The sequence below is a fragment of the Nuphar pumila genome, chromosome 7, assembly GCF_984573655.1.
Source record: "Nuphar pumila chromosome 7, dmNupPumi1.hap1.1, whole genome shotgun sequence".
NCBI lineage: Eukaryota > Viridiplantae > Streptophyta > Magnoliopsida > Nymphaeales > Nymphaeaceae > Nuphar > Nuphar pumila.
This window is the reverse complement of record NC_143255.1, coordinates 21,723,525-21,739,510: the sequence shown is the minus strand read 5'-3', so window position 1 is coordinate 21,739,510 and position 15,986 is coordinate 21,723,525. Positions and strand designations below refer to the sequence as shown.

Here is a 15,986-nt window from a genome sequence, read left to right as displayed (position 1 = left end):
TGTTTTCAGATTTGTATCTCTCCATAGTGCATCCTTAGTTATCACTGGTAAATTTGTCCACAATCTTTGTTTATTTGCTTGCTTCAAATAGTCTACAGTTCTTACCATTGAGATATCAATGACCTATCTCCGCTATATACTGTATAAACAATAAAAACACAATCCCAAGATATTTACGGGTTTTACAAAGACCTGATTATGTCTAGTTGAACATTCCATTTTATCATTGTTTAAGCAGAGAGGAGCCATGGGATCTGAAAGGAACTTGTGCTTCTGATGGTTTAAAGAAATTTGACTATATTTTCTTTGAAGCCTGAACAATTAGTGGACTAGCAAGCGGTAACATCCAACCTGTGACTACTTCAGCATCTTGAAAATTGGATTGCACTGAAGAGAAACTGCACGTTCAGCACAATCTGATGATCATAGATGTACAATCAAATGCCTCCTAAAGTAACAACACTACACACCTGTGATTCAAACTGTTGGTACCACAAAGAAAAGTTCCATTCTTACAGACGGTATCAGGAAAAAGATCTAACAAAGACCACAGAAATCTATTTAGCTAAAAATCCATGAGTGCCTGATAGAGTACATCAACAAAGTAAAATTATTGAACTTAATCATGATCGTGGGTAAATAATATGATGAATCGAATATAGTTTATCCAATTGCAGCCAAAACTTAGCAAGATTGTCAGATACAGTAGGAGCACATGCTAACATGCACTGGTCTTCGCACCAGAAACGAAAAATTATATGTAAACAAACACCTGAGAAATGCTTAGGTGCTCTGCTCGACTGTTTTGAGTCACAGGGTCCACAATGAGCTGGCCCATCAACTTCAATTAGACTCTTCAGCTCGTAAGAACAGAGCAAGTTTTGATTTGAATTCTGGTGGAAGACGAACAGGGCGATAGTTTTTGTCAAGCCAGACACCAGTAGCCTTGGCTTCCAAAATCAGCTACAATGAAAAGAAACAAGCATCAGTGAGAGCCATAAATCAGTTTCGCTTCTCTTTTGAAATAGCAAGAATGGGATGGGAATACATCTCTTGACTAAGATCTTTCATCCAAAGTAATGACACTTACCTCTTGATTTGGCAACTTGTAGATGAAGTGTTCAAAGAATAAGCGAGCAGCTGAGTAACCAGACACCCTAACTTTCAGAACAAACCTGTCACCGCTCTGGCTGCCAGTAATAACACTTGAGCAAGTTATTTTTTAGAACTAGGATGGACATCTATAGACAATATAGAAAACATATTTCTTCAGAATCTTATAGAACAAATATAAACATTATGTCAAGTGTAACCAGACCTTTAGAGGAGCAACAAATTTGAGAGACAACTCTGACAGTGCCAAAGCTTCACCAGTGCGAGCAACTTCATCTACGCTCATGCCAATTCTTTCAAAGAGTTCATGGCGACCTGTAAACTAATGGAATATATCAGAGATCAGGAAATCCAAAACATTAGAACTGGTGCATCAAAATTGAAATTAATAATACAAATGACTCAATTATATGATTATACACCAAGTGTTACAAAAGAAAATATTAGTGAGCACACACACGTATGCATAAAAAAAATGGTGCTTCCATGTGCATAAACGACTATTCAAATTTAAAGCACAAAGATATCCTCCTCCTCCTCATCTTTAAGATAATCCTTAGCAAAAGTACATTTGCTAAAAGCATGAAAATAGTAGTGTGCTTTAGTTTAAGGAAAATATTATCTGTAATTTAGCAGAGATAAATTTTTGTACCTCGTAACTGTAAAAGGAGATTTATTGAAACTCTAAAACATCACCATAATACGCAAATGATATGCTCAACCTTAGGGTTCCCTAAAATCAGGTTTTGTGTCCATACACCATACAATGTACAAAGAGATAAACAGCTCTTACTCGAAAAGGAGATTTAGTGAACCTGTAATACTGTTGAAAGGGATTCATTTTGATGTCCAGATGTAATTAACTAGATTTTAGTTACTTTTAGCTTTTTTGACTTTATACTTGCACATGAGGACCATTTTATGAGGGTCATATTTGTCCACCTTTTGCTGAGCCAAAGATGAAGAAATGAAGTATACAAGAAAGGAAGGGGGCCGATAGGTTTTACTCTCTTATTCTCGATGTCTCCCTCCTCCTGTTCTTCTTCCTTCTTTACTTCCTCAGTTCCTTCCATTCTAACTTTTATTGCAGGAAAAATTGGCAGTGGTATCAGAGACCAAGCATGGTTGAAGATCCTAGGAGCAAACAACTCAAGGTTGGAGTGCTAGGTGACACCCCTCAAAGAAATCACGCCAGGCCAAATGGGTGTTTCACTCACTTTGGGTTTATAAGGGTTTAACCAAGAAGGTATTTAGGAGCTTTTTTAGCATTTTTGCAGAATTTGATTATGTGAATTGAAGGAGATACAATTTTCCCTTAAATTTCTTGCCCCACTATATGGATTTAGGATTTTTAGCTCCTCTGAGTTGCATGAGAAATTAAGGCCAAATTTGTGGTTTGGATTGTTTTTATCTAAGATGCTTGTGAACATGAGTAAAGTCATGGGTTTTGATGGTAGCCATGATTGGAAATGTTTTATGCATGGCTAGGGGTTTTGGCAGCCTTGAGGAGTTGTATAGGTGATTGGGCTGAGTGTATTGGCTGCCTATTACTTGGAGAAGTGCTGCTGTTTGTGTATGATACTTCTATTTCTCATTGACGTGTCAAGCTGATTGTAAGAGGGCTCACTAAAAGAAGTGGATGGATGCTTCCAAAGAAAAGCCATTGACCCCTACAAGTGATGGGTCAAGTGGCGTTAAATGCCCTAGTGGAGGAAGGACAACTACAACTGAAAATTCAAGTTTTCAAGTCACAAATATCAAGTTTGATGAAAAAATTATGAATGGTCCCGATCAGTTAGGATTTCAATTGTAGCCCGAAAGAAGTTTGGGTATGTCAATGGAAACGTGAAGAAACTCAATAAAATGAATCTAGCTAACTGGATTGGGAATGTGATAATTGCCTTGCCATGGCATGGATACTTCAATCTATAGAGCCATCAATTAGTAAAACTTTTGTGTAGACCACCAATAAAGTGTGGGATGCCGTGTCTGATGCCTATTCAAAGAAAACTAATGTAGCGAAGAATTGCGACCTCATGGACAAGGTGAATAATGAAAACAAGGAGGATAACCCTTGGGTGAATACTATATTGAACTTTGAACATTGTGGAAGGAGCGAAGTTGTTATCATAAAGGAAAGTGTTCTCAATGCATGAAATGCATATAATGTGTGAAGGCGCATCAGAAAGAAGTAGAAGAAAATAAGGTATTTGAGTTCTTGTGCCTAAATAATGAGTACAAACATGTAAAATTGAGTATTATGGGAAGAGATGAGCTACCTTCTCTTGGGATTATGTATGCTCTTCTTTAAAGAGAAGAGGATCGAATGAGCTTAGCCAATGTTGTAAGTATCGTACCGTACCATATCGTATGGTATGATAGGTATCATTACTTTTGGGTTTTGTGATATGATATACACTCGTATCGCGATATGAGTGTGTATCGTACCCATATCGGGTGTATCGTATGACACACCCTTGTATCATATGATACACCTTCGACAGACTTTAAAAAGGTCAAAATTTACTTTTTTACTTTGGATTTTAAATACCTTTTGAGGGTCGACTTCTCCATTTGTCTAAAGGCTATTAGAAGTGCATTTCCACCATTTTTTTACCCAAAGAAATGGGTTAAAAGTAAAAAAAATGCATTTCCACCATTTTTCCACTCAAGAAAATGGGTTAAAGTAAAAAAATCTTTATTATGAGTAAAATTACAAAGCTATTCAACAAAAAAAAATTGCCTCGAGGGGCGCGGCCTCTCTACACCCCCCTGCCAACTTACCGCGATGTTAGATCCGCAAAAATTAAATATTTATATTAAGGTAGAAATCAGGCTCCGTACTCCAACAAAGATGGCATAAGATAATTCGACATGACAATGGGGCACTCAAGTAATGAGTGAAAACCAATTGAAAATCGAGTGCAACTATTGCTATAATAACTTTTTTATGTAGTATGAAATTATGAGTCTTATGGAATGTTCTTAATTGTAAGATATTTAATATTTTGCATTGTTCTTGTGAGATATGCATGCAATATTATCCATGATTCTATATTAGTTGATGTTTGATGATGTCTTATGCGGCTCATAGAGACGTGATTCATATGTGATTTTATGGTTGTATTTTGTGCAATTCATCATTGTTTCACGTGATATGATTTTTTTAAAATTTTTGCTATTTTTTTCTGGTTTTTCTTGATTTTTTTATTAAATATTTAAGATACGTTTACGATACGATACAATAAGGTATTACTTTGGGCACGACCAATACAGGTAACGATACGATATTTACAACCTTGAATTTAGCTACTATTAATGAGACAATTGAGGAAAAATCTGCCTTTCTTAGTGATCATATCTCTCCTAAGGTGTTTGGAAAGAGAGGTAGAGAAAGAGGTGGTATTAGTGCGTGTGGACGTCGTACAAATCATATAATCATAGATGAGAAAGACAGGTTGAGATGAAACTATTGTGGGAAGAAACGACATACTAGAGACCAATATTGGGATGTAGAAGGAAGACCTGCGGGTAGAGGAACTCCAACATACAGTTCTATAAACTCCCTTTGACCCACGGATGCAAAGAGGGAGAGTTAGAGCAGCTAAGAAAAAGAATAGAGGAACTTGAAATGAAAGGAGTTGATCAGTTGAAGGAGTCTACTAAACCATCCTCTACCTCCTATCATGCTCGGTCTTTGCTCAGTTTGCTTCTAGTGGATGGATCATATATTCTAGTGTCACTAATCATATGACTAGTATGAGATCCTTGTTTACTAATTATGATGCATTTATACATATTAGAAACCTAAAGCTGGTTGATGGATCTCTATCTCCAATCCTGGTGAAAGGGGCTATTCACACTACATGCTTCCCTCTTCCTTTTGTGTTACACACTCCAAAATTTCTTGTTGACCTTATATGTGTAAGCTCCCTTGCCAAGGATGTTAAATGCTAACTAACATTTTATCGTTATGTGTGTTTCATAAATTGTGGACCAGAAGAATCTTTGGCTGTAGACATAAGGAGAAAGAGTTGTACACCCTGATAACACATTGTTGAATGATGTCTAGTAGTAAATTAGATTTATTCAAGTCCAAGTCCATTTTGCTTTAAAATGAGACATTTACCCCTCTCAAAATTACGGATTTTGTATTCAGAAACTTTCAAGTCTGAATATAGTCATGTCATCTATTGCGAGACTTGTCAAAAGGCCAAACATTGTAGAACATCATATCCTTTGAGTCAATCTAAGGGATAACCTCCACTGGAATTAGACTAATCTAATGTATGGGGGCCTGCCCCTGTGGTATCTGTTTTTGGATATAGCTATTATGTTTTCTTTACTGATGATTATACAAAATTGACTACAGTTTTCATGTTAAAATCAAAAGATGAAGTGTCTTCTATTTTCCCTATCTATCATCAAATGGTAGAGAATTAATATCATGCATTCTTAAAAATACTAAAATCCGATAATGAGATAGAATATACATCCCAAAAGGCCTAGAGTTGTCTTCAGGAGCATAGTATTGACACTCAAATCACTTGCCCTAATATACCCCAAAGAATGAGGTTGCAGAAAGGAAAATTAAATACCTTCTAGAAGAAACTAGAGCTCTAAAGTTTGAGATGAATGTTCTTAAGGGATATTGGCCAGAAGGATACATCATTGTTACTTACCTCATAAATTGGATGCCCACGAATGACCTAGGTGGACAGTCCGTTATCAGCATATTAAAACCTTAGGAACCAGTTTTCTATCTTACTCTTACAGTGATCTGGATGTGTTTGCTTTGTGCATATGCCCTCCATATATAGGAATAAGTTAGATCCTAAAGTAAGAAAATGCAATTTTATTGGATATTCTCCTTGTCAAAATGGGTATAAATGTTATGGCCCCAATTACTAGAAAAAATATTATTTCCATGGATGCGACTTTCTTTGAAGATATCCCATATTATAGTACCTATGATGGAAGTAAGGGAGAGTTGTAGAATGAAGTTTGTAATGAAGTTTTTATACTTTGCTTACCTAGGGTTTCCCTTGACATTCCATCACCCATTTGTGTCAACCCTCTAACTGAGGTTACTTGAACATATAGCAAAGGTGAAAGAAGTATCTTCAAGCTCCCAATGTCTATAATTAAAGAAACCCTAGGCTCAAGGACCCTAAAAGAGCCCCCAATTCAAGGATCAGATGTTACCACTCATTAAAAAGATGATCTTGATCTTCCTATAGCTCTTCAAAAGGGCAAAAGACATTATGTCACTTTATTTCCTACCACACTTCTCAATTCTATCAAGCCTTTGTTGCAAATTATGATTCAATTCCCATTCCTAAAAGTGTAGAAGAGATGCTTAAAATTCTTATATTGAAGGAGACCATGCTTAGTGAAATGGATGCTTTGAAAAGGAATTAGACATGAGATTTTGTAGCACTTCCTCTAGAAAAAAGTGGTTGGATGCAAGTGGGTACATACTGTGAAGTTTAAACCTAATGACTTCATTAAAAGGTACAAGACCAAGTTGGTGGAAAAAATATATACTCAAACATATGGCATTGATTATCAAAACACATTTGCACCAGTTGTTAAGATGAACTCAATTCATGTTATTCTTGCGCTTGTTGCACATGCCATTGTCACTGCATCAGTTAGATGTTAAGAATGCATTCTTACATGGAGATCTATAATAATAAGTGTATATTTCACTCCAATCAAGATTCGTACAAGAGACAGGAAAAAACATTGTGTGCAAACTTAAAAAGGTTATCTATGAATTGAACAACCAACTAGGACATGGTTCGAGAAATTCAGTACGTAAATAATAGAATTCAGATTCCAAAAAAGTGCACTTGACCATAGTTTGTTTTAAGAGGGCAAGCTCACCATTGCTATCATTGTCTATGTAGATAATATGGTGGTGATTGGGGATAATGTAGAGAAAAATACTTAATTAAAGAAGTACTTGAACATAGTTTTTGATATAAAGGACTTGGAACCCTTGAAATACTTTTTTTACCTTAACCCACTTCTTTGGGTGAAAAACAGTGAAAATGCACTCTTAATTGATGAAATCATGAAAGCCCTCTCCCCAACGCAAAGATCAACCCCCAAAACGGTCTCATGGCTCTTAAGGTATGCAGAAAGCTCTCCAGTATGTTCTATACGAATGAATGTTTCGAACCTCAAAAGCTCTTTAAAAACCAAAAACATAAAATTGTGGTTTTGCCCATTTTTAAGGCTAAGGGCACTGTATTGTACGATACGGCTCTGTATTATACAATACATGTGATACACACCCGTATCGATCTCTTGCATCGATACGATACGATACGAACAACATTTTGTGAGTGTGTTAAGTTGTTACATGCATGCTCCTACTCTGTCCTATATGTAAATTGTGTTCTGAGTTTTGAGTCATTTGAATAACAATCTTGGGAAAGATATTTTGTGTACCAATAACGGTCATAGTAAAGTGGAAACTTTTACACATGCGAATTAGGCAGGTTTAGTTGAAGACATGAGATCTACTACAGGTTATTGTGCATCCATAGAAGGAAATCTTATATCTTGGAGGTGCAAGAAACAAGATATGGCAGCCAGATCAAGCATGAAATCTGAATATCACATCATAGCTTTTGGAGCATGTGAAAGAATATGGATTACATCTATTCTCATAGACATGGGCCTGGAGGTACTCTTTCCTATGACCTTACACTGTGATAACAAGTCAACCATCCATTTCGCAACCAAACATATTGATGTGGAGTGTCACTTTATAAGGGAAAATATAGAAGGAATGTTTTGAATCTTCATGTTAGAACTCAGCAACTGGCTGACATACTAAAGCAGTAAATACTAAATAGAACAAGGCAGTTTGAACTAAAACTCAAGTTGAGGATGATTGATATATCAATCCCTATTTGAGGGGGATTGTTGAAAGGGGTTCATATTGATGTCCATATGCAATTGACTAGGTTTTAGTTACTTTTGCTTTTCGATTTTGTACTTCCTACTGTCTCTTTTTCTCAATGACACCCTTCTTCTTCCTTCTTTAGTTCCTTCCCTTCTTCAAACTCTTTTTGCAAGTAAAAATGGTAGAGTTTAAGAATTTCATATAAGGCTCTACTCTTTCAAAAAAGTAATCCAAAACTCAGCCTCTTCTCTTTCTTTTCCTTTTTCTCTTGTCATCCATAAAATTTTCATATATATGCTCTTTCTTGTTTATTGCTAGAGATGAACCTGTTTGATCGATAACAAACTGTTAATTTACATTTCACAGATATCATTGGGACACAAGAGTAAGCCTTTTCATCTTAGAATAGAATGGCTAAGGAAATATAGGGCACAGCCTACCAACTGGAATTACCCTCCAATGTCTTCATCAAATTCATCGTACAAATGTGGCTACTACCTACAAGCTCATACGACTATGCAAAAATCGTGCTTCCCCAAAATCTTATTGTGAGATTCAAACCATCTGCCAGAACATGCTTCAAACACGTATCTGTTTTATATCGAGTGAAATAGAGCAAGGGCAGTCAATATGTATATTGCCTGACAATTGAGGAAATGGATGGAGCCCTTCATTCACGAAAGAGGCTGTACAAGTGTGAGAAATCAGATGTGGGAGTCACCTTACTATCGTAGCAAGAGATAGAGAGAGAGGTAAGAGGGAAGAGAGAAAAAAATGTTGGGCGGCAATAATGTCTTCTCCCCTTTTCATTGATATTTATATGTTGTACGAGTGGTACAATACAGTACAATAGTACAATACAGTACAGTATGTTGTACAATACAGTACAATACAGTACAATAGTACAATACAGTACAGTATGTTGTACAATACAGTACAGTAGTACAATACAGTACAGAAATATATTCATTTACATATACATATTTAACAGCCTCCCTCAAGTTGAGGATGATCTTCAATCATGCTCAACTTGCCCTTAAGTAACCAAAATTGATGACTAACCAATCCTTTGGTGAAGATGTCTGCTACTTGGTCTTCTGATCTGACATACGAAGCCTCAATTTCTTCTGTTTCAATCTTTTGTCTAACAAAATGCTGATCAATCTCAATGTGCTTCGTGCGACAATGATGAATAGGGTTAAAAGAAATATTAATGGCACTTTGATTATCACATAAAAGCAGAGAGGAAGAGATAGGTTCATTCAACTCTTGAAGAAGATGCCGTACCCAAGTGACATCAGCTGTCCCTGCTGCCATTGCCCTGTACTCTGCCTCAGTGCTGGATTTAGCAATGGCCTTTTGTTTCTTACTACTCCAAGTGACAATATTTGGGCCAATAAAAACACAATATCCTGAAACCGACCTACGCTCATCAGGGTCCCCACCCCAATCTGCATCACAATATGTAAGTAAACGGTGTCCTGTAGTGAAGCTTTCATCTTTGTGATAGAGCAATCCATCTCCAATAGTCCCTTTCAGATATCTGAGAATACGCTTAATACATTCCATATGACAATCAGTGGGAGCATGCATAAACTGAGATGCTTGATTTACAGCATAAGCAATGTCAGGTCTTGTAAATGTAAGATATTGCAACATACCAACAATGCGGCGATATAAAGTAGAATCATGATATAATTGGCCTTCTTTTGCACTAAACTTATGATTTAAGACAGATGGGGTGCTGAGAGGTTTACAATTAATCATACCAGTGGTGTGAAGAATGTCAAGAGTATACTTGTGTTGACTTAGAGTGAGTCGATCATCTTGTCTATCGATTTCAACTCCCAAGAAGTATCGCAATGGGCCTAAGTCCTTCATCTTGAATTTGGCCATGAGTAAAGACTTGACCAAGGCAATATGTGCATCATCACTCCCAGTGATAATGATGTCATCAACATATATAAGAACCCAAGTAGTAACATGATCATTCTTATACATAAATAAAGAATGATCAAGTATACTCTTAGAAAAGCCATGCTGCTGAATTTCCATGGAGAAACTCTCAAACCAAGACCGAGATGCCTGTTTTAAACCATAAAGAGACCTTCTCAATTTACAAACCCATGTAGCTGCATCATGTTCACTATATCCAGGAGGTTGCTCCATATACACCTCTTCCTTCAAGTCTCCATGTAGGAACGCATTCTTGACATCCAACTGGCTAAGAGACCAACCATGCTGAAGTGCCAAAGTGAGGATCACACGAATGGTGCCAATTTTGACAACAGGGCTAAAAGTTTCCTCATAATCTTGCCCATATTGTTGTGTGAATCCACGTGCAACAAGGCGAGCTTTATATCTTTCAATTCTACCATCTGGTTTACGCTTGATCTTGTAAACCCATTTGGAACCAACAACATTTCTATCAACAGGTCGAGGAACAATATCCCATGTATGACATTCATGAAGTGCTGCCATTTCTTCGTTCATAGCTTCAACCCAAGCTCGAGAATGGGCTGCTTGATGGAAAGTAGACGGCTCTTTCTCTTTGGCCACATTGGTTAGAAACAACTGAAAGTCAAGAGAAAAATTGTTGTAACTAACCCAACGATGGATAGGATGCCTTTCACGTGTGGATCGTCGAAGAGGGGGAGCCTCGTGAGATGGAGTTGAAGGGGCTCCTCGACGGGCATAAACCAAACCTGAAAACCGTGAAGGTGCATCCTGGATGATGGAGTTGTCTGCTTCAAACTGAATTGGTTCATCAACAACAGGATCTCTGATAGAGTCATATAGCAAAGTATCACAAAGCCATGGATCATAAGTAGTTTGCTCATATACCTGAGAAGTATCACAAGTGCTGAAATGGTCATCATCAAAAACAACATTTCTAGACACCTTAATCTTACCCAAAATAGGATCATAACATCTATATCCTTTATACCCATCGGCATATCCCAGAAATCTGCACTGAACTGCTCTGTCCTGAAACTTGTTACGTAAAGAATGATCCACATGGACATAACAAATGCATCTGAAAGCATACAAATCATCATAAGAAGGGTGAGAACCGTGAAGCAAATAATGAGACTGATCTCCTAATAATTCCATAGGCAACCTGTTAATGATATGCACTGCAGTGTGAAAGGCCTCAGTCCAAAGAGAGAAAGAAATATCAATATTGTGCATCATACTTAACGCGGTTTCAACAATATGCCGATGCTTACGTTCTGCTACTCCATTCTGTTGTGGAGTGTAAGGACAAGAGGAGTTACGTGTGATGCCATGGTCCTTTAAATATTCACTAAAATCATGAGATATGTATTCTCCACCACCATCACACTGGAAATAAGTGATATTTAAATTGAAAAGGTTCTGAACAAGAGCATGGAATTGTTTGAAAAGTTTGAACACTTCAGATTTAGATTTCATAAAGTAAATCCAAGTGTAACGAGTGAAAGAGTCAAGAAATAACACATAATAACGAGAGCCAGATAGAGATGAAACAGGAGCTGGGCCCCAAACATCAGAGTGAATAATTTCAAATGGCTTGGAAGCTCTTTTATTGATACTTTGAAAGGGAAGTACATGACTCTTGCAGACATTACAACTAGGACACTTATGATCTAATTTGACTTTGGGAATAAAACCCTGAGAAGACAATTTGTCAAGGAACCCTTGACTACAATGACCTAACCGACGATGCCAAGAAACTGGCTTATTACATTGCATAACAGAAGAAGACTGACTCAAATAAGCAGGAAAAGATGGAGACACGGTAGATGACGTCTTCAAAGTCCCGGGGGCTGCTTCGAAGACGTACATGTTTCCGCGTCGTTCACCCTTAGCGAGCATCTTCTTGGTTCGAAGGTCCTTAAGACAAACAGAAGACGGAGTAAATTCCATGGATGAATTTGTTTCATCAACCAATTTAGAAACAGATAAAATGTTTTTCTCAATGGCAGGAGTGAGTAAGACATTTTTCAATGGTAGTGTAGATTGTGACAAAGAGAGAGATGCATTTCCAGTATGAGAAATAGGGTGGTGAGAACCATCTCCCGTGACAATAGTGCCAGTGCCAATATAAGGAACCATGTTGGAAAGTTTACTTGCATCAGAAGTAACATGTGCGGCTGCTCCAGAATCAATATACCAAACTCCAACATCATTCTGACGCAAATTCATGTTGTTAAATGCAGTCATCAGAATTTGTTGCACATCATGTGGCAACCCTGCACTCTGTCCCTGATCAGTACCCTGATGTGCTCGAAAATTTCCCTGCGACTGCCCCTGAAACTGTCTAACATTCATCTGTCCAGCTCTTGGTCCTGGCCTCCCTGCCTTGTTGCGATTCTGTGGGTTGTGCCAACAATCTGCTTTCACATGGCCACGCTTGTTGCAATGGAAGCAAGTAGGGACACGGGTACCTCTAGTGGCAGGTGGAGCAGTAGGAGTAGGAAGGAGTCCTCCACGGCCCATATGAGCAGCAGGTGGACGAAATGAGGTAGACCCAGATGTAAACATGACAGGATGAGGATCATCAATAAGAAGATCTTGAGTCAAACTAACTTCATACTGTAGGAGTTTGGCCTGTAAATCCTCAAAGCATGGAAGTGTAGAGGCAACCTGTAATGCAGTGCAAAACATACGATATTGGGGCCCAAGGCTTCCCAATACCTGCTGAACAACATCTCTGTCAGAAACAGGATATCCAATAGCGGCCAACTGATCAATGATAATTTTGATATCCCCTAGAAATTCAGTAATGGTCTTAGTTCCCTTTCGCATAGATTGGAACTGCCATTTCAGTTGAAGTGCACGTGATTCAGAAACCTGTGAATAAGAGTGAGCAAGATGTCTCCATAGTTCTGCAGCAGTAAAATGGTCAGAGATAGTTTGTAATATACGATCAGATAACGTGGCAGTCAAATAGGCAACCACAGATTGGTCCTTCTGAAACCAAACATCATACGCAGGATTTGGAATAGCAATGCAACTCACCTTCCCATCATTACCAGTTACCTCTTGCGTAATAGTCATAGGTGAGGCGGGTGATCCCCCATCCAGATGCCCGGAAAGACCATGACTTCGGATAAACGGCAGAATTTGGCGTTTCCAAAGTAAGTAGTTATCATGAGTTAATTTGTGAGAAACAAGTTGAGAAAGAAATCCGGGGCTGATTTTAGAATCCATAAGGAAGAAGATCAAAGATGAATCAAATAGCACGACAGAAATTCGTAGGTTGTACGGACAGAAATTTTTGAGTTTTGGAAATCACGATTTTTTAGTTAATCGTGCAGAATGTACGATTTATCAACTATATTGCAAGAAATAGATAAGAAATCACAAGAAGTTTGAGAAAAGAGGCACTTTTGAGAAATGAGGGTTCCCAAATTTGGGGAAAACAGAAATTAGGGTTGATAAAATTGGGGATAACAGAATATGTAAGAAGGAAAAGATGCACGATATGAGGAAATGAAGAAACGACGTCGAAATATAGTGATTCAACGGAGAAACAACAGAGAAAAGATGAAAAAAAACACTTTCCTTGAGAACGCCAAAAAATGCACGTCAAGGTCCTTAGGGGCCTTCCAGATGATCGTGATTACCACGCCCTTGGCTCTGATACCATGTGAGAAATCAGATGTGGGAGTCACCTTACTATCGTAGCAAGAGATAGAGAGAGAGGTAAGAGGGAAGAGAGAAAAAAATGTTGGGCGGCAATAATGTCTTCTCCCCTTTCCATTGATATTTATATGTTGTACGAGTGGTACAATACAGTACAATAGTACAATACAGTACAGTATGTTGTACAATACAGTACAATACAGTACAATAGTACAATACAGTACAGTATGATGTACAATACAGTACAATACAGTACAGTAGTACAATACAGTACAGAAATATATTCATTTACATATACATATTTAACAACAAGTAGCTAAAAAATTTAGCCACCTCCATCAAAATGTACCATTTAGTTCTTGTCAATAACAATTTCCTAACTTGTCTCATTCCTTCCATCAATTGATTATAAATTATGGTTCCGATAGCAACACGCACTTCGCATGCCCCATAGCTCGCTTCCTGTATCAGATGATTACTTGAAAAGATGGGATATAACACTGCAACTTGGAATAGCAGAACATCCAAATAACAGTGGTAGAAGCTAAGCAACTAGAGAATCATGTGGATCATCCTGGATTCAATACAGATGTACCGCAATTCAGTAAGAAAAAAGAGATTATATATATATATATATAGAGAGAGAGAGAGAGAGAGAGAGTGAGAGGCAAAGACACTTATGTTTGTTATTCCAACCTTTTGAAAAATGGATTTCAGAAAAGAGATTTCAAGCCTAGAGGCACGTTCTTAAGATCGCTATCTTTGAAACTTCAATCGCCCCACTCCGGGAATTCCGAAGATGCGAAAAAGGGTTTTGTTACGACTGAGTTCCCAGGATACAACTAGGCTTGAACCTCAAGAGAGTCACTGCTTCGCAAGAACAGATGACCTCTCCCACACATGAACTCTGCAAGCCAAACCGAGAAGAAAGAAAGGAGAAAACTGGAGAGTCAGAAATTTTGTTGATTCAAAAGGCGGAAAAGGAAGAAATTTATAGACTTGTGAGAAAAGCCAAAAAGTTTTGAGATAAATGAGATTAATGGCCATAATCCAGACGGTTTGAAAATAGGACGAAAAGGTCCTTGAACGGTCACACACCTTTGACTATCAATCAAAGGCCTTCGAAACTGTCCAACAGTCACAATGCAACATAAACTCAATATAAATGTTATTAAAACCTTTCAAACGGCCATCAAAATGCCACATTGCGCCTCAAGCGCCCTTGCGCCCCCACAGGCATGCGCGAACGGCGCGTCCGTTGCTGCACGATGCGCAGCAACGTCCGCAATCCACCTAAAGACTCAAGGCTTACCAAAGTAAAGAATAGATAACAAGCTCTCTATTTAAACCTCTTGAAAAACTTTTCACTCTTAGATATGAGACTAAACTTTTTCAAAACACTTTTGGTAGTAAACAAAATCATCAAGATTTAATATTTTAAAACTTTCCTAACAATGTTCCTATGAGATAACCTTAAGATGAACAAAATTTCAAGATATTGCGAATGGTAGCACCGACATTGAAAAGAGAATCACTAGAAAAAGAGGAAAGCGAGAGAGAGAGGGTCTGACGAACCATGTTGGCAATAGCCAGCATAAACCGCATTGTTGACGACTCCAAACTGATCCAATTCATAGTCACGAACTTTAAGCTCAACCTCGCAGAAACTGTTCATCCTGATCCAAGGAATTGAAAATACCAACATCAGCCACATGAACAAAAACCATACCAGAATTGGTTGGAGAGAGAGGGGGCCAGGGGGACCACCCTTTGCCAGCGGGAAAACCCCATGGTGGAAGCATGCTCCGGGGAGGAAGGAGAGAGGGGAAGCGTGGTGGTGGAGCAGAAGAGGAGGCGTTGCGGTTGGAGTGAAGATGAAGAAGAGAGCGGGGTGCGTGGCCATCGATCTTGGGGTTGATAAGAAGATGGGGACTCGGATTTGGTGGTGGTGAGAAGGGCAGACGCAGAACCGCCTGACTGATCGCCGCCGACATCACCATTAGGCGCCTGCACCACCAGAGAGAGAGGACACGAGGATACTCCAACTTCACACCTGTCTCGTGCCCTTTTGTTATTGTCAAATTTTAACCACACAGGAATGTGAGTTCCACTCATCTCCTATATTAGAAATTTTTAAATCACAAAATGTTTTATTTTGTCAACCGTTGATTTTTTAATCACCAAAAAAATCTTGCACACAAGACGGATTTAAATGGCTATCTTCACTAAATGAATGACGAAGATCACATCTACGAAGTCTCATTTGATCAAAACAACTTGCATCAATGAAATATTAAGAAGGGTACGAAGATTGGGATGACGC

The 15,986-nt window shown here is 38.2% G+C and overlaps 1 protein-coding gene across 1 annotated transcript; it reads right to left on the bottom strand.

Annotated features, from left to right (window-relative positions):
- Window positions 1–473: 473 nt before the first annotated feature.
- LOC149831481 (acyl-acyl carrier protein thioesterase TE3, chloroplastic-like) lies at window positions 474–15,733 on the bottom strand. Its single transcript, XM_090012094.1, has 5 exons — window positions 15,431–15,733; window positions 15,239–15,339; window positions 1,319–1,428; window positions 1,091–1,186; window positions 474–963 (listed from the first exon to the last, which is right to left on the bottom strand). The coding sequence occupies exons 1-5, from the start codon at window positions 15,661–15,663 to the stop codon at window positions 844–846; spliced, it is 660 nt and encodes a 219-aa protein (XP_089868220.1). The 5' UTR covers window positions 15,664–15,733; the 3' UTR covers window positions 474–843.
- Window positions 15,734–15,986: the final 253 nt, after the last annotated feature.

What these genes read in the sequence shown, in the direction of transcription:
- LOC149831481 (XM_090012094.1), bottom strand. Translation starts at nt 15,663, where the DNA reads ATGGTGATGTCGGCGGCGATCAGTCAGGCGGTTCTGCGTCTGCCCTTC. An exon ending in GGTTTTCCCGCTGGCAAAGG is followed by an intron (nt 15,340 to 15,430) that starts GTGGTCCCCCTG and finishes TCCTTGGATCAG; the next exon opens with GATGAACAGTTTCTGCGAGG. An exon ending in TGCTGGCTATTGCCAACATG is followed by an intron (nt 1,429 to 15,238) that starts GTTCGTCAGACC and finishes ATTAGTTTACAG; the next exon opens with GTCGCCATGAACTCTTTGAA.